Source organism: Macaca thibetana, chromosome 11, assembly GCF_024542745.1.
Source record: "Macaca thibetana thibetana isolate TM-01 chromosome 11, ASM2454274v1, whole genome shotgun sequence".
NCBI lineage: Eukaryota > Metazoa > Chordata > Mammalia > Primates > Cercopithecidae > Macaca > Macaca thibetana.
Genome location: NC_065588.1, coordinates 115,098 through 139,826, shown reverse-complemented (window position 1 = coordinate 139,826; position 24,729 = coordinate 115,098). Strand labels below are relative to the sequence as shown.

The 24,729-nt window shown below is 53.7% G+C and overlaps 2 protein-coding genes across 6 annotated transcripts in view; one reads left to right on the top strand and one right to left on the bottom strand.

The window, feature by feature from the left end:
* Window positions 1-24,729, bottom strand: part of IQSEC3 (IQ motif and Sec7 domain ArfGEF 3) — a 114,728-nt gene that overhangs the window by 43,457 nt on the left and 46,542 nt on the right. For all 5 annotated transcript variants that reach the window (XM_050747026.1, XM_050747027.1, XM_050747029.1 and 2 more), the window contains exon 3: window positions 9,531-9,810. In XM_050747026.1, the coding sequence (XP_050602983.1) occupies window positions 9,531-9,810 (280 nt within the window). The remainder of the gene's footprint in view (window positions 1-9,530; window positions 9,811-24,729) is intronic.
* WASHC1 (WASH complex subunit 1) overlaps window positions 23,036-24,729 on the top strand; it is a 108,233-nt gene continuing 106,539 nt past the window's right edge. The window contains exon 1 of the mRNA XM_050747086.1: window positions 23,036-23,039. The gene's annotated coding sequence lies outside the window, so the exon portion shown is untranslated. The remainder of the gene's footprint in view (window positions 23,040-24,729) is intronic.

The following is a 24,729-nucleotide window of genomic DNA, read 5'->3' as shown; positions in this document are numbered from 1 at the left end:
TGCTCTCCCCCTCCTGCCTCCTTTGTGTGTTCAGCTCACCCCACAGGTGCTCTTTTTACTCCTATTTCCTTCCTTCTATCTGCAGCTTTGCACCTGGCCACAGATCTTTCCAGATCTCCCCAGGCTACAACGTAACTCTGCTGACTCCACTGCCTCTGGGGCACTAGCCTATTCCCTTTATTCCTATTTTCCACTGAACCTCTAGGAACACTAGCCTCTGCCTCACTCCAGGAGCAAATGCCAGATACTGACCCAACCCTGCCCTGAGCCCTGTGCTCTGGCTCCTGCTGCCTCCCGTCTCAGTCAAGGGCGAAAGATGTTAAACTCATCCAAGGCCCATCAGCAGGGAAGAGGCAGATCTGGGGCTTGTCACTCAGCCCAAGGGCCTCCTCAGCCTCCCTCCCCGCTCCTTACTGCAGCTCTCCCCAGTGCTTATTACTCAGTCTATCCTGGTTGTCCTGTCTCCCTACAACCCCTTAATCCTGTATTCTGGCCACAGAACCCCTACGTGCGCTGGTTACGAGTCACATGGGTGCCGCTGCCAGTCTCCACACACGTTTTAATTTTCCTCGTACACTCTGGACATTCTCCATAGCTTCTGTGTTGGACATCATCAGAGGAGCCCATGACAGGTGATAATTAACAATGAATTAAGAGGAGAGCTGTGTCAGGCAGAGCCTTCCGGGTCACTCTAAACAGGCTCCCCAGGTTGACACCTTCTCAGCCCTGTCTGCCTTCCCTCTGAGGACCCAGTGCATTCTCTTAACTTCACTCTACTTTGACGGGCCGGTGAGCCAAGTGGCAAATAAGGGGAATGGCCAGCCCCAGATCCCTGCTGATTGGCCTTGGATGAATTTAACATCTTTGACTTTCAGTTTTCATATCTATTAAGTAGGGCTTATCTTGCTGACCCTGTATCTTCTCGTGAGGATGAAATTATTTCATGTAGCACCCAGCACAGAGCAGCAGCTTACTAAGTGGTAACTGCTTCATGGTGACAGTGATAATGATGGGAACGACTCTCAAGTCTCCATTCCTAGCCTTGATCCTAGACCCACATTTCCAACAGCTTGTGGATCCTCTGTCCATCTAGACTGTTTTCCCTACCTCACCCAAACCAGCTCTTGTTGACTTCCTTATTGGCCTGACCAGCACCCAGCCTGGGAAACTCGCCTTGTCCTGGGGTTTTTGTTTGTCCTGTCCACTGCGCCTGTCAGCCGACTGTAGCTCCTGGGCCCCACCCCTAGACCTTTTGCAATCACCCATCTTCCTTCCAGAACGTCACCACATAGGGCTCTCTGTCTTCCCACCTGGACGACGTCCGCAGCATCCTTACATCTCTGTGTCCTTCTTACTCCCACCATCACCTCACACCGCAGAACCAGACCCAAGCTCTCAGACAGCAGCAACACAGGCTTCTCTTTGTTTGACAACCATTGCCCCAAACGGATACAAACGCTTCTTCCTGGTTTTCCAGCCCTAACAATCTGGCAGGGCCACAAAGTCCACGTTGCTCAGCAGCTCCTGCCTGCTCTCCCCGGCTGCCCCCACGAGTCTTGGGCACTCATTTGCGTTCTCTCCCAGCCTGCAGTGCTCTCCCCAACCTCACCTCCCAGCCTCCCCTTTCGTCCAGGTAGAAATGTCCTCTTCTTCGAGACCTATGTCAAATGTGCCTCCTCCGTGCAGCCCTCTCAATGCCCCGAACAGACGGGGTCTCCCTGCCTCGGGCCTCAACTTCTCTTTGGCACTCAGTCTTCGACACTAATCTTTGTGGCATTTCTCCAACCCATCCTTCCCTCCCTTTCCCTCCCCCAGGCTCCAACAGAGCATAAGTTATTCACGGCATCAAATATGTCTTAGTCATCCTGTCCAGCACCCAGCACCTTAACCGGCATGGAGCAACTGCTCCCTGAGTAACACTGGAATTCAGTTCTGGGCTCACCATCATGTGTCCTAACCCATTTAACAACCAACCCCCACTGATCCCAGACTTGGGCCTGCTACACCCACAACCTGCACTGTCCCTACACCTTCCTCCCCACCCTCAATGCTCAGTGCCACCCCCTGCACCGCGGACTGTCCATCCCAACCTGCACTGTCCCACACCTTCCTCCCCACCCTCAATGCTCAGTGCCACCCCCTGCTCAGAGCTCTCACCGCGGACTGTCCATCCCAACCTGCACTGTCCCTACACCTTCCTCCCCACCCTCAATGCTCAGTGCCACCCCCTGCTCAGAGCTCTCACTGCGGACTGTCCATCCCAACCTGCACTGTCCCTACACCTTCCTCCCCACCCTCAATGCTCAGTGCCACCCCTGCTCAGAGCTCTCACCGCGGACTGTCCATCCCAACCTGCACTGTCCCTACACCTTCCTCCCCACCCTCAATGCTCAGTGCCACCCCTGCTCAGAGCTCTCACCGCGGACTGTCCATCACAGGCAAGACAGCTGTCTCTGCATCCCTTGTGCCCAGTGCTGTGCCAGGCCTGTGGTTGAGGCTGTTTGCAGACAAGAACTAAACTGAATTCTCTCCTGTGACCCCAGGGAAATCAAAATCCGGACTCTTGTTCAGGCCTGGGCTTGGAACCCAGGACTCCGTCCTTCCTCCCACCCCCGGCATCCTGGCAGGACCTGGGGACTCATTAATGGCCTAGGTCAGCTCCATTCACGACAGCCAGGCCCTCCCATCTACCCCAGTCCCATTCTGAACCAGGGCCAGGTCAGAGAGCAGAGAGAGGTGTGGCAGGGAGGCAGCCCCAGGGAAGGAGGGGTCTCTGAGCCCGCTGGCCAGGGAGCAGCTCTGCCCACTTCCCTCTAAACCCCAGAAATCAGGAGGAATGATGGCCTCGCCTCCTCCCGAGAGAGCAATTTCTCAGCTTCTGCCAGAAGCAGCAGCGGCAGGGGCCGCGGGGGCCTCCGTCTCTCTAATGAGCCTCTCAGTGTTAATTAGAACATGCTCCCTTTTTTCAGGTTGCTGCGGCAGCTGAGCCTGAAGAGGCCGCTGAAAGATGGCGGCCAAGCCAGAGCGTGGGGAGGAAGAGCCGCTAGCTGGGGGGCACAGTGCTGAGGAGCACGGGCCAGGTGTGGGGGGCTCCAAATGTGAGCGAGGGTTTGCTCCCATCCAAGACTCCCCAGCTGAGACCATGAAAGCACAGCCTGTTGTAAGCCTCCAGAACTTGGCCAGGCGAGCCGGGTGTGAGGCTGAGGAGCAGAGAGCTTGGGGCGGCTGGCGCTTTGGGGGTGTTCAGAGAGGCCCACAGGAGCCTCGGGTCTGTGCTGGGCAGGGCTGTGGCCTCCTGCAAGGCAGGGGACTCACGCCCGCTCTGTGTGCCCTCCTCCCGACCTGCTGTCTGGAATACAGCAAGTGCGTGACACGCAGGGCATCGAGGCCTGCCTGGGAGTGGGCAGCCAGGTGGGCATGGGGGACGCGCTATGGCTCAGCTAGCAGTGACGTCACGAGACTCTCCAGTGGAGCTGCCCCAGGAGCTGGCTTTGAACCCGGGCTGGGCTGCCTGCCCTCCTCATGCTCCACAGACCCTGTGTGCCACTTCCACGGGGCCTGTTCCTCACTGTGATGCCAAGAGATGGTGGACGGTACTGGGTCAAAACCATGGGCTGTGGAGTCCGTGTCGTGGCTGCACTACTTCCTAGGGCTGTGTCCTTGGGCAAGTTACTTAACATCACTCAGTCTTAATCTTCCCATTCCAGAAATGGGACAGTAATGGTGCCAACCTCACGGGGACACTGTGCAGACCCGGGGAGGTAACACATGGCAACTGTTAGCCTGGGCCTGACACAGAGCTACAGCTCACCTGACACAGAGCTACAGCTCACCTGACACAGAGCTACAGCTCAGGCAGTACCACTGGTGCTGGGCCTGTATCCGCCCGCCACCAGCCTGTGTCCGCCCGCCACCGGGCCTGTGTCCGCCCGCCACCGGGGCTGTGTCCGCCCACCACCGGGCTGTGGGCGCCCTGATGACTAGGCCTGTATCTTTTGCATCGTAGTGTCTTCAGGCCTAGCACAGGGCCTGGGACAGAGCGACTGTGCAGTGCGGTTCCCCGAACTGAATGAACTGGGGAGAGGAACAACCCCTGGAGTGCCCCGTCCTCACCACTGTCCTCTGTAGGCCGGTGCCCCGGTGCCCTCTGTGCCCATGGTAGAAATCTCACCTTCAGCGTGGGAAGGGGCCAGGAGGCACTCTGGTGCAACCCTTGGTTCACACATGAGGAAACCAAGGTGCAAAGAGGGAAAGTGACTCAGAAACAGCCACCACATCTTCTGCAGAGGTGCCCCACAGTGAGGCTGGACCCTGAGGCTTGGGGTTTGGGGATCTGTGGGGAGGGGCTGCTCTCCAGCAGAACATGGCTTCCGTCCAGGACCTGGCTCGGGGAGCAGGGTCCAGATGCTACTGACCACAGCTCCACAGCCTCCGGCGTGGACAGCCCAGGGGGCTCCGCCATTCAGACGGCCAAGCAGGGTTCCAGTCTCTCCGCAACAGGATACAAACTCCCTCGAGGGCTTGGAGGAACTTCAAAATCACACCTAGGCCCTCTATGTCCTGGCCGCAGCCACCTTCCTAAAGGGCTCCCCAAAGGAAACTGCATGCTCACCCTTGGCCCGCCCTGGGTTGTATCGCCCAGGACTGCTGGCGTGGGGTGAGAGGGTCGAAGGCAGAGGGAGCAGAGGAGAAGAGCTGGCAGGAGGACCGTCTTGCTGTGTGACTTGTGACAGGTGCTGGGGAAGGGGCCAGGAAGCTGGAGCGCAGGCCTCGTTCGGTCATTCACTTGCTTGTGCCTTCATTCCTATGTTCCTTCCCTGGTGAGCATTTCCTAGGTGTCCAAGACTGTGCAAGGTGCAGGGCAGCAAAGGTGGGCAAGGACAGGGCAGTTCCCAGGGCACAGCTCCAGGAGCACCGGCTCTTCCTGTGGGCTATGCAGCACCCTGGAGGTGTCCCGGGCACCACCTGCTCAACTCCACACAGCCCTGAGAACATGGTCCACGCTGTTAAGCAGAACAGCTCCCACTCCCAGACAGCACAGAGGCGGCAACAGGCAATGGGTAAAAGCACCTGCCTCGGCTGCAACCTGAAGTACGAGCGGAAGTCTCCCAGGTGAAGCCTCCCAGGTGCAGCAGACGGGGTCAGGGACAGGCGAGGAGTATCGCGAGGAGAGGAAACAAAAACCACACGAACGCCCAGAGGTGAGGGTGGCTTGAGAATCAGGACAGCAAATAAGAACGGCTGGAACCCCCGTGGGGCTGGGACTGTGGCAGGGAGCGTGGAGAGGCCTCTGTCCTGCACACCAGGAGAAGCCATCAGAGGCTCTCCCAGGGATCACCGCGGTCAGAGGTGCACTTTAGGAAGATGACTCAGCTGCATTGTGGAGGTGAGGTTGGAAGGAGCACAGCTCAAAGAAGGGGAAGCGCAGGAGGTCTCGCCAGGGGTGCAGGCAAGAGGAAGGGTGGCCTGGCCTCCTGAGGCAGGGGCAGTGGGGAAGGCAAGAGACGGTGGGATTCCGGAACTGTTAAGAGGCAGAGTCAGTGGGGCTTGGGGCTAGAGCAGAGGTGAAGGAGGGAGAAGAGCCAGGGAAAACACTCCTGGGGATCTGGACTGGCTGACAAAGGAGGCTTGGCGGGTCGGCGGGCTGGGGAGCTAAGAGTGTCCAGCACTCCTCCCAGGCCATGGAACACAGGATTCGGGGTGGCTGGCGGAATCACTGGGTTGGGATACCAAGTCCTAGGTCTCAAAGAGACCTAAGGCAGTCGGTTCCGGGCCCCAGGCTGTATACCCATCCCCCTTTATGTCACTTAGTGACCATTTTCCCTTTCTCATCCTTCCAGCAGCTTCTTCGCCAGGCACTGCATTAAGCACTGAGAATATACTGAGGACCAAGTCATGCACCTGCCTTCAGGAGGGGGTCAAGCAAACAGGAAATGCTGACACAGGGCTGAAGGGCTATGACAGGGGACACCTGGGTACTGTGGGATCACTGAGAGGGGCAGCCAGTGCAGGCTTGGGAGGCAGGGAAAGCTGCCTGAGAGGAGGAAGAGGTACCTAAAGCAAGTCCTAAAGCAAGAGAAGGCTAAGTGCAGGGGTGTGGAAGCTTCAGAGATTGAGGCCAGGAAAGAGCCCTGTGAAGTCCCAGAGATAGGAGGCAGCGGAGGCCAGAGAAGTCAAGCAACTTGCTCAAGGCCATACAGCTCATGGCAGAAGAGAGAGGAGTAGAGTTCAGTCTCCTATAAATGGTGCCATGTTTCCAAGAACCTTGCTCTAGCCTCCTCAAGCCTTACTTGTCCCCTTCCCCCAGCCCCCAGCCCACACTTGGTCTAAATGGATACACAGGTCAGGGGAACCAAGCTATTCTCCCAGGCTGGACTCATTCAGCAGAGGGCCCCGCTGCACCCACTGCCACTCCTCACCTCACCTGACTCAATCTGGCCAACATACAGAAGCCATCTATTAGAATTATGCCCCCATAGAAAAAGCCCACAGTACCAACCAGAATCCCGCACCAACCCCGATACGGCACCCAGTCAGTCAAAACCAAACTAACTCACCTGCCCAAACCAATACACACGTTTTTTCTGGTGTTGTTGACTGGACACTCCTTAAGTGGAACTGTAATCTCTTTTGGGGGCAGGCACGAGCATTATTTTTTGTTTCTTGGTACCCCATTCCCTTGTTGCTTTGCACAGCATCATTATTTTTAAAAAATACTCACCCAGCCCAGGCGCAGTGGCTCACGCCTGTAATCCCAGCACTTTGGGAGGCCGAGGCGGGTGGATCACCTGAGGTCAGGAGTTCGAGACCAGCCTGGCCAACATGGAGAGACTCCGTCTCTACTAAAAATACAAAACTAGCTGGGTGTGGTGGTGGATGCCTGTAATCCCAGCTACTCGGGAGGCTGAGGCAGGAGAATTGCTTAAACGCGGGAGGGGGAGATTGCAGTGAGCCGAGATTGTGCCACTGCACTCCAGCCTGGGCAACAAGAGCAAAACTCCATCTCAAAACAAAACAAACAAACAAACAAAAACCTCACCCAGTGAGCTCTTGCTGTGCCCAGCACACTCTGCTGGATGCTGGGGAGGTGTCAAAATGGATAAGAGATGGTCTCTGACCTCAAGAAGCAGAGGACCCCTCATCTGGCCAAGTGGCCCCCAGATCACACTATACGTCACAGATGGATGGTTACCCAGCCCCGCCTGGGCACTCCCAGAGACAGAGAACTCCCTACCTCACAGGCAGGGCATTCCACATTTTTAACAGTTTATTTGTTAATTAAGTTAAAATCTCCGCCTCCTATAGCCTTCATACACTGGTGCCACTGTTTTTGGCTGGAATGATAGAAAATGCATCAAATCATTTTTCACATGCAGCCCTTCTATATCTAAAACTTGTTTTCCTGTCTGCGATCTCTCCACATAATCCCAGCCCATCCTCCTGCTCATCAGGAACCTCAGGGTTCTTGTTTCCTCCCTTAAATGCAGCCTCCAGCACCAAGTGCGGATCTCAAGGGTCCTGACCATCAGCGACGTGGGGCTGCCGCGGGTGCAGCACTCCCTTCTGCCGGGCAGTGTGGGCCTCCTGTGAAGTGTGAAACGGGCCCTCCCTGCTCCGGCAGCTGCTTCCCCTGCTCCTGATTGAGCTTCCAGGCACCTGAAACCCTAAGGTCTGTCTCTCAGGCTGGAGCCTGAATGTCTTATACGTTCTTATATGTGCTATGGGCTTTCCGAAGCTAGGAGCAGAATTTTAGATTTTTCCACATTTCATCTGACTTTTTTTTTTCATTAAAACCATCTTTCTGTCCTGATGAGATGTTTTTCGTTTTGTTTTGTTTTTTTGAGACAGGGTCTCGCTCTGTCACCAGGCTGGAGTGCTGTGGTGCAATCTCAGCTCACTGCAACCTCCTCCTCCCGGATTCAAGCAATTCTCCTGCCTCAGCCTCCCGAGTAACTGGGATTACAGGCGCCCTCCACCATGCCTGGCTAATGTTTGTATTTTTAATAGAGACGGGGTTTCACCATGTCGGTCAGGCTGGTCTCAAACTCCTGACCTCGTGATCCCCCCTGCCTCGGCCTCCCAAAGTGCTGGGATTACAGGTGTGAGCCACTGCGCCCAGCCCCTGATGAGGTTTTTACAAAGTCTGTGATGCTATCGCCAAGGTATCAGCTGTTCTCTTTCAGCTTATGTCATCAGCAGCCAGGTGAATGTAACTTGTGTGCCTCAATTTGCTGCCCTGTCTAATGGTCGACCTGGACAGCACTTCCACTTAACTCCCTGGGATTTTTTTTGATGGACATTTTTTGGATAATTTGGTTTGAGAACAATCCCGCCTACTACATTGTTAGTAATCCACGCATTCCTAGCATGTGCACATAGATATCTTGGGGGATTTGGTCAAACCCTTACTGATGTGCTGCCTACAGCTGGCCTGAGCCAGGACATGAGCTTGGCATCGATGCTAAGAGAGGAAGCAGGTTAGTTTGGCTTGACTCAGTCTTAGTGGAGACTAAGCTTCCTTTCTGAAGATACCTTGCCTATTGGGTTGAAGCACTGTTCTTTAGAACCTTCACATTTTGGGGCAGAAGGGGCCTTGGAAATGATTCAAAGTTAATTCCAATTTTGCAGATGATGAAATCAATGCCCAGAGGGCTTAACTGGCACTCCCAAAGCCACTGGGTTCATCAGGAGGAAGAGCAAGGATTGGATCCCACGTCTACATCTCCAAGTTCAAAGCCCTTTCTTTAACAGTATCATGCCATCACACCTTTCTCGAAGTGCGTGCGCGCGCGCACACACACACACACACACACACACACACACCCCTTCCATCAAGACTCTTGTCTGCCAAGGCAAATTGAGGCATTATCTTTTTTGGGGGTTCAATGGGGGCCCCACAATTGGCCACTTTCTCTTCCTGAATGGAAGATGGAGGCCCAGGCCCCTCCATGGAATTTGTTCTCCAATAGGGGAGTTTTGGACTCCCCCAGTCTGGATGGATCTTGGGAATCCTGTCTGCTTCCAGGAGACCTTTGTCTTTGTGCCTCGTGTGTGCCTGTGGGTGCCTGGCATCGACTCCCTGGGTGGGCATGGAGACTGGACTATGTCTTTGTGCCTCGTGTGTGCCTGTGGGTGCCTGGCATCGACTCCCTGGGTGGGCATGGAGACTGGACTATGGCCTCTCAGTAGCAGGTGGAGGTGGGGACTTCCCCAGAGAACAATGGGCTCCTTGCCTAGTGGTCTGTGGGGCAGGGGAGGCTTGCTGAGCACTGTTCAAGGAGCAGAGCCCCTGGACATGCTGCCCAAGGGCCTGGCATTGCGAGGGTATGAGTCCTGCCATGGTAGAAGGCAGAGGCCTGTGGCTGGTCCAGGGAAGGGCAAACTAGGTCTTTCAATGCAGGAGAACTGTGGCAAAAGAGGTGTGCCTGTAGCAGAGGGGGCCCAGCAGGGACATCCCTGGTACCCTCGACAGCCCCCAAAGACAGGGCCCCTTCACCACCCTCCCCGCCCCCCTGGGAGGCCCTGGGTACCTGTTTATTCTTTAGGTCAAGGGAGAGTTCGTAATCGGAGGCGGCAGGGGTGTGGGAGCACAGCGCGGTCGCCAGGGCAGGCTGCTGCCGGCCGGGAGAGGCCATGTGCTGGGGGCCAGCCCTTGGGGAGGCAGCCCCTGCCCCCGGCCGCTCCTCCTCCTCCTGCAGCTCCTGGGCTTGAGCCTTCGGGGCATGGGCACTGGGTCTGCCGGCTGCCACCGCCGCCGCTGCCACCACGGAGTCCTCCATGCCCCCACTGGCCTGGGCGCAGGAGCCATCACTGTGAACAAAAGGCAACGGTGCTCGGTTGGGGGAGAGGGGGACAGGGTGCATGTGGATGTGGGGGTCGGGGAGAGAAGCTAGGCACTTGGCCTGGCCTTTGCTGTGGCAAGGACTGGAGGGGATGTCTTTCAGTCTCCTCTAGGGAGGGGCTATCACGGCAGGGACGAGCCCTGGGCAAGGAGAAGAACCCGAACCTGGGGAGGCATCTCAGACAGAGGGAGGGGGCAGCTATGGCCAGGGCTCAGGAACCTCTGCTTAGAAGCAGTACAGCAGAGCAGTGCGTCTGGGCTTTGCCTCTTATTAGCTGTGTGACCCTGAGCAGGTCACTCAGCCTCTTTGCACCTGTTCCTCCATCCATAAAATGGGCACAGTAACAGTACCTACCTCACAGGGATACTGGAAGGCTGACGTTACTTACAACTCTTGAAGCTGTGCCTGGCGCATGGTGACTGCTACACGTGTTACCTATTGTAATTATCGGATCGGTGGCCTGGCTCCTTGGGCACAGGCTCAGGTGGCTGTGGAAGCTGATCCACACTAAGCTGATCTTCAGACTGACCAAGCGAGTCTGGAGAAGGGAAGGTGCCCGGCCTGGCTTGGGCATAAGCCTTTCCAGGGGGGTGGGCTCCAGGTGTGGGGACTGGGGCTTCCTGCTCTGCTGGGTTTAGAAAACACCTGACCCCTCCTCTGTTCCTCTGGAGCCGCAGCAGGCTGAGCCGCGGCTGCAGCCCTCCCGCCTACTCTGAGAAGACACCTTGCTGCCTGGAGCAGACACGGTCCAGCCTGCTCTGTGGAGCTGGTTCTCTCAGGCTGCTTCCTTCCCCACTAGCCTCTAAGTTCTGCCCCTCCCCTGAGGCCCAGTGCTCAGCCACCGCCTCTAGGAGGCCTTCCTGGATGACTGCAGCTTTCATTGCTCTGTCCCCTGGAACACTAGGAGCTGTCCTTAGAGAGTCACTGTCTATTTTCCAGAGGAGGAGAGTCATCGTGGTCAACAACATGGGCTCAAATCCAAGCTCTACCACCGTGTGGCTTTGGGCAACTGGCTTTTCCTCTGAGTCCTGGTACCCTTGTCTGTATAATGGAGGTCCGTTCCTACCTTAGGGGGTTACAGTGAGGAAGGAAGGAGGCAGCAGAGGTCAGGTGCTTAGCACAGAGTATGTGCTCAGTAAATAAACTCTTTTTCTTGTTGTTGTTTTTGAGATGGAGTTTTGCTCTTGTTGGCCAAGCTGGAGTGCAATGGTGAGATCTTGGCTCACCGCAACCTCCTCCTCCTCCTGGATTCAAGAGATTCTCCTGCCTCTGCCTCCCAAGTAGCTGGGATTACAGGCATGCACCACCACGCCCAGCTAATTTTTTTGTATTTTTAGCAGAGACAAGGTTTCACCATGTGGGCCAGGTTGGTCTCGAACTCCTGACCTCAGGTGATCCACCCACCTCGGCCTCCCAAAGTGCTAGGATTACAGGCGTGAGCCACGGTGCCTGGCCCAGTAAATAAACTCTTATTTCCCCACCTATCCCTTCCTAGAAGCCAGGGCCTATGTGTTATTTGATTATGTCCCCCAGCCCCTTCATGCCGGGCAAATGCTGAGTGCTTGGTCAACACTCGTTGTTGATGGTGGATTGAGCAGAAGCCAGGGGCCGCGGGGATGGCCTCTCCAGTGGACAGTGACAGGAAGTCAGGACTGGAAGGGACCTCAAGGTCATCTAATGCAGCCTCCCACCCTCCCCACTTTTACAAATGAGGAACGGGGCCCAGGGTGGTGGGCGGCCCTGGTGCGGGAGAGCTGCAGCCTACGGACTTGTCTTCCAAGGCTTTGCCGCCATGAAAGACGGGCCCAGTCACACCAGCGGAGGGACCTCTTCCCGCGGCTTCCACCGGACCTCAGGGTGCAGAGAGGGGCTCCTCTCGGTGCTTCCTCCCGGCCAAGGGTGGGGTGGAGAATCTCCCTTCTCTCAATCTCCATCTGTCCTCCCAGCACTCCCCGCACCTCTGACAGGTAAAGGAGTGCTCGCTGGCTGGCCCTGGCCATGGGAAATCTTCACTGCTGCTGCCTGTTTCTATGTCCACCATTTCTTCTGTGGCCACCAATCAAGCTGCATGGCTCAGTGTAGCTCCAGATAGCTTTTTAAAAAGTATTACTTATTTATTTTTGAGCCAGGGTCTCACTCCGTCACCCAGGCTGGACTGCAGTGGCTCAACCATGGCTCACTGCAGCCTCAACCTCCTGGGCTCAGGCGATCCTCCCACCTCAGCCTACTGAGAACCTGGGACTACAGGCACCACCATACCGGGCTAATTTTAAAAATTTTTTTGTAGAGACAGGGTCCCGTTATGTTACGCAGTCTAGTCTTGAACTCCTGGGCTCAAATGATTGTCCCGTCTCAGCCTCCCAAAGTGCTGGGATTGCAGGCATGAGCCAGCGTGCCCAACCTCTAGACATCTTTGATATGTTTTTCACTAGTGTCACTGGGAAGTTCTTTTTTTTTTTTTTTTGAGACGGAGTCTCGCTCTGTCGCCCAGGCTGGAGTGCAGTGGCCGGATCTCAGCTCACTGCAAGCTCCGCCTCCCGGGTTTACGCCATTCTCCTGCCTCAGCCTCCTGAGTAGCTGGGACTACAGGCGCCCGCCACCTCGCCCGGCTAGTTTTTTTTTTTTGTATTTTTTTAGTAGAGACGGGGTTTCACCATGTTAGCCAGGATGGTCTCGATCTCGTGACTTCGTGATCCACCCGTCTCGGTCTCCCCAAGTGCTGGGATTACAGGCTTGAGCCACCGCACCCGGCCGGGAAGTTCTTTTTAAGCTCTAACTTCAATCCCTCTTGCTGTATTACCTGCCATCTCTTCCCCAGAGCACGTGGAAAGAGCCGCTTCCCACCACAGCACAGCCTTGTCCAGGGGGCGGCAGGTGTACTCATCTTTCCTCCAGATTGTCCTTGGCACTGATGCCCAGGATCTCTCTACCCTAAAGGGTTTTCAAGACTCTTTAGGGAACTGGTGGCTACTCAAGGGTCTAGACGCCTTTAATACCAGCCCTTGGCTTTCTTTGATTGCTGGAATGTGCTTGGCAAGAGGTGCTGGGGTGCCGACGTCCCCTGATGGCAGCACTCGGCCAATGACAATGGGGCTGCTGTGTAAATATTCCAGCTTCCCTGTCCCTTGCACGGGACAGCTCTAAGGCACACCCTATACCATCTCCCTGAGTCCCCAGTGGGATCGAGCCCCAGTGGCCCAAAGCAGTAACTTGATCATTAATGAACCCGGCCATGGCTTCATTCGCTGCTGCGTTTCATTTCTCCACTCCTCTACAGCCCCTTCCTGGGGTCACCTTGTCCCAAATACACTACTTGTGTTAAAACAAATTTTAAAAAATAGCCTTGTTGTGGGCCTTTGTTCACGGGCCACCCCTCTCACACACACACTCTCTCTCTCTCACATACACTCATGTACACACACACACTCCCACACACAATGCCTCCAACTAGCTCTGTGGCTTTGGGCAATTTATGTCCTCCTGCTGGGCCAGTTTCCTCGTCTGTCCCATGGAGGCAGCTTGCTCTTCTCTAGGGGCCTTCCCTGCTTGGACGCTCTAGGAGCTTGAATCCCAGTGCAGACACCGGCCCACCAAGGCCCTCTGGCCCCAAGGTTCCAGGCTTTCTGGCTGGTGGACCCAGCTCCACCTTGTCCATCTCTGTGCTCGGGGACCTGAGGGACTGGGGCCCTCTCAGGTACATGATGAAAAAGTGTTGGAAAGGGAACCCCTATCCTTGCCTTCCTTCCATAGACTTACCTATAAGACCATGTGGTGGAAGGGGGTCCCAAAACCCTGGACTGTTCTCAATGCGGCAGTGTTGAAGATTACACAGTGGAGGGCAAAGAACATACATGGCTTTGGTGTCAGGGAGCCCTGGGTTAGAATCCTGGCTCTGCTATTACTGTGTGTCTTGGGCAAGTTACTCAACCTCTTTGTGGCTCTGTCTCCTCATCTGTGAAACGGACACATCCTAATAACAACTTTTCAACGTTGCTGTCAGGAAAAAAATAAAGCATACGCAGCACCTAGGACAGCGCCTGGAACACAGTAGTCCTTAATACAGGGTGACGGCGATGGTGGCTGTTTTCTGAGCCAGAATCACATGGCATGGAGTCCCAAAGGAACCCCCAGAAAAATAACATGAAGAATTCTGTAGGGGGTGGTGTTCTCAACGTTTAGCCCCCTTGTCAACCTTCACGGAACTGAAAATGTAGGGTTTTTCCACTATTCCCCATGGCCTTCCCCAGCCTTCCAGATGGACAGGCCTTCTGGAGGCTTCCTCCCACCCTGTTCCAGCCACTGGAGCAGCAAACAGTGAAAGGGCCATGACCTTGGGTGTCACCAACACATGGGACCCACGGTGTGGGGATTCCTGGGTGGGCATCTGTCAGTCTGGATCTGAGCTTTGGCGCTTTTCCAGGGCACAGCAGAGCCCTGAGTCCTTACACCCTCTCTTTGGTGGCTGAGTATCAAGAGCAGGTCCTCAGCCTCTGTTTTTCTCTTTGCATTTCATCTATAGAAAGGCTGGGATAGAGGTTGGAATCTTCACCTTGGGCTATTTAACTTGAAGGCCATCTACTTCAATCCAGCCTCTTACGGAACTGGAAGCCCATTGCTCTGGCTCCCACAACACCTCTCCTCTCCTTCCAAGACACAGGCTGAGTCTCTCTGGCTTCCACAGTCTGCAGCTGCCCTCGCTAGTGGGCAGATTTCGGGCAGCCTGGCCCTTCGACAGGAATTACGTGGATGGGATTCTCTCTGGGACCTGAACATCTTCTTCTAAGGCCTTTCCCAGAGCATTGGAGGGGGATCCTGGGGCTCTCCACTCTCTTAGGCTCCTCATCCTGCTGCAGAAACATTCCTTGAGTGGCAGTGCACTAGCCGGGAGAAAATGTGAGGTCACTGCTGGTCTATGAGTGACGCTGGTCACAGGATCACTCCCTGGGTTGGGGCACCCCTTTGAGAAGCCAAAAGTAGAATGTGGGTGGCACCAAGAGGGATCCTGAGAAAGCTTTGATGTGTTCACATGACGTTAGGCTGATACACACAGTGCATCAAGAGTCATTCCACGCATGAGAGCAGGATTTGAGTATGGGAAGTGAACCTCTCTGAAAATTAGGGAAACAGGGCCATCGCTCATTCTCAGAGGAATATCACATGTGCCCAAGAGCAGAATGACCTGTGCATTGGAACAGAACAACGTCACACTCGAGGGCTGCTCAGGTGGGAAGCTGGCTTATGCTTAGGGGATGCCAGACACCTGCTGCACATGCCTGGTCCTGGCACACAGATGATGCCCTGGGGTTCCAGTGGCCACCCCAGTCTGTCTATCCTGAGCTGATTTCTGAAACGACAGATGCTTTAATGCCAACCCTCTGCCCAAACCCACCAGTGACTCCACAATCCTGGCGGGATAAAGTCCATTCACAATCTTACTCCAATCTCCCTTTCTACCCTCATCCCCGCCGAGTGACCTGTCCACTCCGTCCACACTGACACTCTCGCCAGATCTGCCAAACCCCCTCATGCCACCATCCTGCTTTGGTTTCCTTCTGCTGGGAATGCCTTCCATCCACTCCCTTCTCTGCCTCGTCCCCTCTTTCAGGGATTGCTACTTCCCCAGGAGGAGTCAGTCCCACCCTCCTCTATGCGCTAACAATTCTTGGCACTTGCCTCTATTTCAGCAATGACCACTTTGTGCTTTAGTTATTCACTGATGTGTCTCTCTCCTCCACCAGACCGTGCCATGTACACCTTTTTATCACAGGTACTTATCAGAGGCGGTTGGCTCATAAGATGTGTGTAATAAATGTTAAATGGGTGGATGGATGGATGGATGGATTGATGGGTATTATTTATTCTCCACTACTTTTCCAAGGGCAGAAATGCTGCACTGGGCTTGGTGATGCACCACCCAGACCCTCCTCCGAGGGAGGACTTCTCGCTCAGCTGCTGGGAGCACTGTTGGAGAATGCCTTTAGCTGTTAGCCCCATCAGCCCCGTCAAAGACTGGCTCAGCTACTGAGAGCTACCTGGCCCAAAGTCACATCCTTCCAAGGGCTGTCCACATCCAGGCACCAATTGCAGTGGGGCTATAAAGGCTCCCTATTCTTACCCAACTTGGGCTGAGGTTGATGGGCCACATAGGATTGGCCGAGGCTGCTGTGGGGCTTTGGCGGTAGACTTTGACCCATGCTGTGTCCCTCCCCTCCCTTCCATGGGTATTGATCCCCGGTGCATCCCCCAGTAAAAAGTCAACATTCCGAACTCGAGTCTGCTTCTCAAGAACTGAATCCCCCTTGGAGCCTCAGCCTTTCTCTCTCCTTCTTTCTCTTGGTGGCCAGGATTACCCTGGTCTCTCTGCCCCCAGACCTATGGAACTTTTTTGGTTTCCAGATACCTTTGCTAAGGGCTCAGGGCTCTCTTCCTAGAAAAATGCACATGATTTCACACATGCCAAATTTTACCTTCATGTCAGAGCCTTTACAGACTCTATAGGCCCCAGGCTAAGTACATTATTATGGAGAGAAAATCATGGAGTATTTTCCATATGCTGAGAAGTGTGCCACGGGACATAGGCAGCTCTCTGGTCATACAGATAAAATATTTCAGGGCTTTTCAGAGCCTGGTCATCTTCATCCTGGGCACTGATGGAATTCCTTATGCAAACGGACGAGAGCCTGAGCAGAGTAAAGCCCCAGGCTCTGCAACTACTAGCTAGGAGATCTTGAGTACCACACCCAACTTTTCCGGACCACGGTTTTCTCATCAGCAAAATGGGGATGCTAATACCTCCTTTCCAGGATGGTGATGAAGATGAAATGAACCCGTATCCACCACCGTGGGAAATACAACTTTCCACCCAGGAATGGTGAGAAGAGAGAACACCTGCAGTGCCCCCAGCGTTTGTGCTCACACAGCTCCTGCCAGGGAGCTGACTCTCCGTAGTGAGTGTCCTCTCTGGGCTCCCAGGCAGGCCCTGGCAGCCACACTGCCCACTGCCAGGAGCTAAGGGGACAGGAGCAACTAAAGGGCTATGTGAGAGCCAGGAGAGGACAGGGGAGGAGCAAGGTGCTGACCGAGGCCCAGCACTCTCCTACCAGAGGGGCTGGACTGAGGAGCTACCCGCAGGCTCGGCCCTGAGGGAGTCTGCTGTCCACGGTGGGGTGGGTTTGCCAGAGCAGGAGCTTGAGGGCTGTTCTCCTATCTCGGCAGCGGCTAGCACAGTAATTACCAGAGACTTTGCGAGGAGCATTCTGAAGGCTGACGGACTCCTCGGGCATGAAGACTCCAGAGGGCCTGGCCAACTGCATTAGATTATCCCAGACTCTGCCAGCCGTTCTTAAAGCTCTTCTGGGACAAAGATATGAAACATTTTCTAGACAAAAGCTAACAACATGCCTCACGTCCTCTCAAGATTTTTAGCCTTTTCTAAAACACTTCTTTTTCCTTTCTTTGAATCAATACAGTGATCTCAGATGGGCAGAATAAAGACACCGAGCACAGAAAGCCAAGTGTCTTCTGGGGTCCCAGATGGTGTGAGGGAGGGGTGGAGGTGAACAGAAGGCCAGTGTTAGTGACAAGACAAGAAATCAATTCACTTCATGCTGATTCAAAGCACAAGCTGGAAGGTCCTGCCCAAGGTGGTGGAGAGGGCACTGGGCCAGGAGTCAGGCGGGAACCCACCCCAGCCTGCAGCGTGCACGGTGTAACCGTGGGCAAATCATTTCCCCTCTCTGGGCTCTGTATCCTCATTGTAAGAGGGCAGCTTGGATAAGATGCTTTGGCATCAGGCAGGAAGGAGAGGCCCAGCTCCCTCCCTCCCCATTTGCTTGGGTCCTGGCCACACCTGCTCCATCCATCCCTGCTCCTGCTAACCTGAAGCCATCAGACAAACGACAGCTCCCAGTGACACGGCATAAGCCTCCCCTGCCATGGCCCCTTGACTGCCATCATCCGGGCCAGAAGCCCCTGCAGGACAGCAGATGTGGCTGTCCCGGCTCTCTTCCGCTTCCAGAGGCTGCCCTGATCTCATTGGCTGTGACAGACACTTCTCCTGCCCGGCTCCCAGGACCCTCGGAGAAGAAGTTCTTTCTCTCCTTGTTGCCTCCAGGCTTTGGTCTCACAACTGCTCCAAAAGGTGTGGGCGGGGGCTGGCTTGTCTCTAGAGTGTTCCTGTCAAAGGAATCGCAGCCACTTCTCTGGGCTCAGCCCTCCCCTCACCTAGGCCAGAATACCCAGGCCACTCCCTCAAGGTGGGCCACAGGGTGGCTCCTGCAGACAGTCCCCACGGGCGGGCGAATGTGGAGCCCTCCCCTGCTCAGCCCCTCCCACAGGAAGGCCTCTTCTGGAAGCTTCCTCAGGCCTCCTCAGGACACCGCCTCCCTCAGAGCCTCCCAGGCTGGGCCATACTGGCAAGTGCCATCTTACTGCCCCCGGAATCCTACTATCTTTGAGCATTTTACATTCTCATAAATAGGCATGGTTCTGGGGTCAGTGTCAAACTCTAAGGACATCCTCCCTGCCCGCTTCCCAGCACATGACAGTTTCACACACGCATGTCTCTGGCCCAGGCAGACACGCTCGCTGTACACCTTGGTTTTCTCACCTTTCATGTCTGCTCCTGTGATTGCCCCAGGAGAAGACAGCTCCCATCTCTCAACACTCTCACCCAGCCTCAGGATGAGGCTGCAGAACCACGGCCTCTTCATCCTGCCCTGGCCACAATGCAAAGTCTCTCCCAGTGGCTTCAGTACAGACTAGTGAACTCCGGAGTTTACTTATTTTTTCTTTTATGATGAAGTATTTTATATATGCAAGTATAGGTAACACAGAGGTGAAGCATTCAGAAAAATATCCATATGTACCCAGCTCAAGAAAGCACATTCGAAGCCTTTGATGCCCTGTGTATTCCTCTCTCCTCCTCAGAAGAATCCCTGTCCTGAATTTGTGCTGGCCCTTCCCTGCCTCTTCCCTATGGGCAAACTTCCCCCTTGTCTTTACATAACCAACGCTGCTGCCTCACATGAGTGCCAGAATTGCACAGCACGCCTCGTGGGAGCCTCAGGAGCAGTCAGGGTCTTGCAGATCCCAAAGGGTCAGGGAACTGCCTCCAAGGGGACTGGCCCTGCAGCTCCATGCTGGCAAGACTGGGAAGATGGCAGGAGTCTGACTGCAGCTGGGCTGGGCCTCAGTCTTGGACCCCAATATTACAGCAAGGAAGATGCTGAGAAAACAAAATGGAGTTATTCCTTAAGCCCTCCACACCCTGGGCCTTTGTGGCATGAGTAAGCAACAGGCTCCAAACGGACCACAGGTGACCATTAGGAACCACAAAAGAATGGCCCACGGAAATGCTCGGTGATGCTGCGAGAGGGCACTCCACAGGAGAAGCAGCTGGGGGCCAGGTCCCCGGGGCGAGTGCCTTTGGGGTCCCTGAGAGGAGGGAGCACGTGAGGCTGCAGTCAGGGTCAGCCAACCTGTAATTAGGGGTAGAGTCGCAGCCTCTAACTGTAGTGCAGACTTGGAGCCAGACCACCAGGGTCTGAATGCTCGCCGTACTAGTTACCTGCAGTGTGGCCTTGGGAAAGGCACTTAAACTCCTGTGCCTCAATGTCCTGTGACAGGAGGTGTCCCAAGAACGAACGGCTAATACACGTTCAATGGCTGGCAAGCCCTGTGTAAGTAGCAACTATCTTTTTCTCTTGTGGGACTTCCCATGTTTTATTTTGTCAAATAAGAAAATAAAAAGCAAAAGTATCATTCACTTTTCCTATAATATTATAAAAAAATGAAAAGTAGGAAGAATATAATTTCAGAACAAAGGACAACCCTTTAGCTTGCACTATCAATTTCTTATTGCTCTTGTTGTCTTGTGCTAGAGTTCTCTAAATCGAGACGTGCTGGCCTCTTCTGTATGGCGTAATTGGTGACACTGAGTTACAGATGATGCCAAGAGGAGCTTACCAGAGGGTAACAAGGGCTGGAAGGCAGCAGAGCGGGGTAAGTATGAGATTCAGAACCAGACAGACTGACTGTGGTTGAAATCCCACCACTCACTAGCTGTGTGGCACCGGGCTGGTTCCTTAACCTCTCTGAGCCCATCTGCTCACATGTAAAGTAGGGATACCTGCTACATGATTTTGCTGTGAGAGTGAGTGAAATAACGTACACAAAGCCAACGGCATCTACTTGATGCTTGGTAACTGCGGCTTTTGTCCCCTAATCTGGGCCCCTCGTGCCTCCCCAGCTTCCGGTTCATGAGCTAATTGCTCCCTGGAGAGCAGGGACCTTGTCTCGTTCTTTTTGGCTCCCTCGCAGAGCCCGATTGTGGTGACCTCCACACATCATGTGTGCACAAAGCCCACGCCAGAGGCAGGCATGAGGCCACGACTGGGTGTTTCCCATTCTCTTGGCTCTAAAGCCCCTTCATTCCATCTTCCTTCTGTTCCAACCTAGGTCAGCCCCGCTTCACCCCAGCAGAGCACGTGTTTCTTTGGTCCTGAGCTATTTCCAGGGAAGAACAGCTCCTCACAGGCCCAAGTGCACCATACGCCAGAGGAAATCTGATGACCTACGGATGCCTGTGGAGGGCAGGTGCATTCTTGCTGAAAACAGGAGTCTTGTGACCCAAGAAATGGAAATGGCACAATTATCAGTAGGGCAGGACATTGCTCTGGACATTTACCTAGTTACCAGGGAGCAAGATTCCCCACTTGTTTCCCTGCAGTTAACTTCCTTATCTTCAGTGGTCCTATTGGAAGTCCTACCTGGTATCTAGCTTCAGTCTTTCATGCTGCACATATCAGATTGGCCACACTGTTTCCTGCGTGCCTTGTGGCTTCCATGTGTTATCTCTGCAAGTGTTAAGAGGAAGGGACGTGCTAGGCTCCTGCTGTATATGTGACAATGGAATATCTGCTCACAGTCTCTGCAGGACACACTTTGGGAAGAAGCCTTACAGATCCCGGCTTGGGGAATACCCCACGGGGCAGGCCAGGGGACCGTGCCAGGCCATAAGCCTTTCCCTGTTGGGATAAACAATCTTTCTCTCAGGAGAACAGGCAGTCCAACTGTTGGCTGGCAAGAAGAGTTTCCTGACAAAATAAATGCTTCTGCTCTTAATCCGATCCCAGTCTTCACCGTGGCAGCCTGTTGCTGAGCTAAATCATTTCCTCTCCTGCCCTGATGTCTAGAAAATCTCTTATCTGCGCCTGTTGGTCCTATTTGACTGACATTCATCTGGGTCTTTAGCTTCTTTGATCTCCTCCCCAAATTGGTCCCTCAGTTCTCAGTCTCTCTCTTCCTCTCTTTTTGAATATTGGGCTCTATCCCGCCACCACCCCATGTCAGGAGCTGGGCCGGAACAGAAACATCTGAAAGGCTGCCTCTTCTCCATGCCCAACACCTGCTATCCCATGGGACGGACGAGACCTTGCCAGAGCCCCTGGTATGGCAAACATGTTGTTCAGGTCCCTGAGCTGTATCTGAACAACATGCTGGGACCTGAAGAACATGCTTGCCATATCAGGGGCTCATCACATGAAGCACGTGGCCTGTACTTTCTAAACATTCCCTAGTCATATCTGAACTTCTAGACCTTAAGTCTTGTTTGAGTTCTCCCTCTCTGCCCTCGGAAATCCAGCTCTAACATAACTAGCACGTATGCAGTCCTTACTAGATGCTGGACACCTTTCCAGGCATTATCACACTGAATCCTCCCAAACACCCTAAGAATTAAGTGCTATGCCCATTTTACAGATGAGTAAACTCAAGGTTGGAAAGCTTATGGAATTTCACCAAGGTCATAGAGTTTGTGAGTGGCCAAGCCAGGACCCGAACCTAGATTTGAATTATCTGGTTTATGCTTTCAACTGCTACACATTAAAGTGCTTCCCTGAAGTTCTGGATTTATCTTCTAGTCCAGAGAACTCCTTTACCACTTCCTCACCCTTCTCTCTCTCTCTCCAAACCAGAAAGGAATCCACAAAACCATTTGGTGCTCATTCTTCCACACCTGGGGAGGGAAGGAGCCTTAACTATTTTTAAGTTCTTCAGTGATCAGTAAACATGAGTATCCTGTTCATCAGGATAGTTTCTCCTTATAAATTAGTAAATTCATACTAATACGATATGTCAGTCTCTTGTGAGTTTGTTTCTGATGAGTCAGTTCCCCTGATTCCTGAGGAATCTGAGGACTCACAGCAGCCTAACTGATTCTCCAAGACTTCAAAGCTTCAGTATAAACATGGAACATGGTGACCACACCAAGATCCCAGCAGGCTGTGCGGCAGTGGCACCTGGGGAGGAGCAAGGTGACACATTCAAACAGGAACAAGGAAGAAGCAGGTTTAAAGCCTCTGCTCCATTGTTGCCCTCTCTTTGTATGGGCTCCGGTCTTAACCTCTGCCTGCTTCTACCTTTGTGGCCTTGAACAAGTTGCTCATATTCTCTGAGGATTTCCTCAGCTATAAAATGGACACAGTGATTCTTGCCCTTCTGACTGTTTACAAGGTCAGAAGCTGAGGATCCTTGTGGTGAGAATCAAGTAAGCAAAAGGACAGAAGGCGTTCTGTAACTCGGAAAATGCAGTATCGATGCCAGTTGTTAAAACCCTCATCATTCCTATCATTTCCGTCCCTGGGGTGCAAGAAACTGCATCCAAGCCCAGGATAAATGCTCAGAGCTGCCAGCATGGAGGAAGGAAGTGGGGGCCAGGCTGTTTCCCGTGGCAATCCAGGGGGCGCGTCCCAGTGTCCAGGCTGCACTGCCCAAGATGAACAGAGAAGAGGGACAATGAGAGGGGATCCTCTGCAGGATTATGAGTGGGGTGAAATTCTTCTCCTTTTTGAAACTGGCTTGTTTCAAAATAATAATAATATTAATAATAAAATATGATACTATTTTTACAATAAGTAAAATGTAGAAAGAAAAAAAAACCATGCACAGGCCTGCAGAGGGCTTCCCTTCCCATGCTCTTTTGCTCCAACACTGCATTTCACCAGAGAGTCAACATTCGCAGCCCACCACCTGCCGTGTGTTTTGCTTTGTAATTGCCCCAGGTCTCTCCATGAGCAGGTCCCATCCCTGGCCATGCAGAATGCCTTCTTACAGAATCCCTGGAAGAGGGCCTTGGGGATTAGACGGTGCACCTGCTCATGCTATGGTTCAGGAAGCTGGGGCCCAGAGAACGGGGGGATGCCTTGTCTAAGTCAGTGTGGTGGAAGCACCAGATTCTTCTGGAAGCTCAAGTGCTGCCCTGGTCTGCCCTTCCCCTCGGCTGCCTTCCAAATCCCAAGCCTCTAGGTCATGCAACACTTTGTCTTACTCCCCTGGCTCTTTGAAGGAAATAATGTATACAGTGGTCCATTTCCCAGATGAAGTGCCTTGAATCTGCTTCGGTCAGCAAACCACAGAAGAAACAGGATGTACTAGGGCCCTGCTTGGGTATCCGATGCCTGCTTGTCAGCCTCCCCTACTTCCCCACCATCTCCCCTTCCCCCTGGCTTCCCCACTCCTTAGTTGCCCTCACCAGAACCAAAGAAGTTTAGTCTAAGATGAAAGTTTACTAGCCTACAAAATAGTTCATTCTGTTTGTTCTTATCAGTCTGCCCAGCTACTTAGGTCATAAATCAAATACTTTACAAGCCCCTGAGCTAACGAGGATTGCAATGCATTGTGGGCTACAACAAAATGCAGCAAAACAACCCTAAAAAAACCCACCTACAGCCCCTACCCAACAATTGATAGGCATCATCCGGGAAGACGGTAACCCCACGGTACTCAGCCTATGAGGGGCCAGGGAAAGACTTGTGCACTAGGGGGTCAATGGCTTCTTGAAACTGTGCTGGGTGTGCCTGCTCATCAGACACCCGATTTTGCAAGACTGTCATTAAAAGTCTCACTTTCGCTGCTCTCCGGGTCTCTGAGTCCATTCTTTGGGTTTGGACAGGTGAGTTTGTTTCTGACAACCTGGTGGCCCATATGGGGATTTCCACGCCTGCACAGAGCGAGACTGCAGCTGAGAGGGGAGCTGTGTCCCACTTGACTGGTGTGGCCCACTCTGTCCGGGTGTCTCGGCTCCCTGAAGAAGCCATACACAAACCCGAAACTGTTATTCAGGAGACAACTAAAGCGACACAGGCAGAAAAGCAGACACCGCGGCAACCAGGCAACCTCATGCATGAGCCAAGGTAGGAAAATTGGACTGTAAGTACTGCTTGGTGGCTGTGCGTTTTCCAAGGTCTTGGGGCGTGCGAGAAACCTCCAGTAAGGTGGGTTGAGTACACAGGGGTGTGTAAGAAACCTCCAGTAAGGGAGGCTGAGTACACAGGGAAAAGCTCAGACACAGAGACTAACCAAAAATGGGAAACAAGAATTCTAGGCCTAGGAAACAGAGAAAGAGTTCCCTTTAGTTCTTTAAGAGTTCCCTTTAGCCGAGGGGAAGGGCAGAGCAGGGCAGCACTTGGGCTTCCAGAAGAATCTGGTGCTTCCACCACACTGACTTAGACAAGGCATCCCCCCGTTCTCTGGGCCCCAGCTTCCTGAACCATAGCATGAGCAGGTGCAGTGTCTCATCCCCAAGGCCCTCTGCCAGGGATTCTGTAAGTAGGCATTCTGCATGGCCAGGGATGGGACCTGCTCACGGGGAGACCCGGGGCAATTACAAAGCAAAACACAAGGCAGGTGGTGGGCTGCGAATGTTGACCCTCTGGTGAAATGCAGTGTTGGAGCAAAAGAGAACCCTCTGACATTCCCCCAAATAGTCTGTTGGGGAGAATGTTGCAGGTTTGAAGGGATAGTCCGCAAACCAGCGACAAGGAAAAGCAAAAGACAATAAAGTATTGTTGTTTAATCTGGCCCCAAAAGCCCATTCGTCAACCTTTGG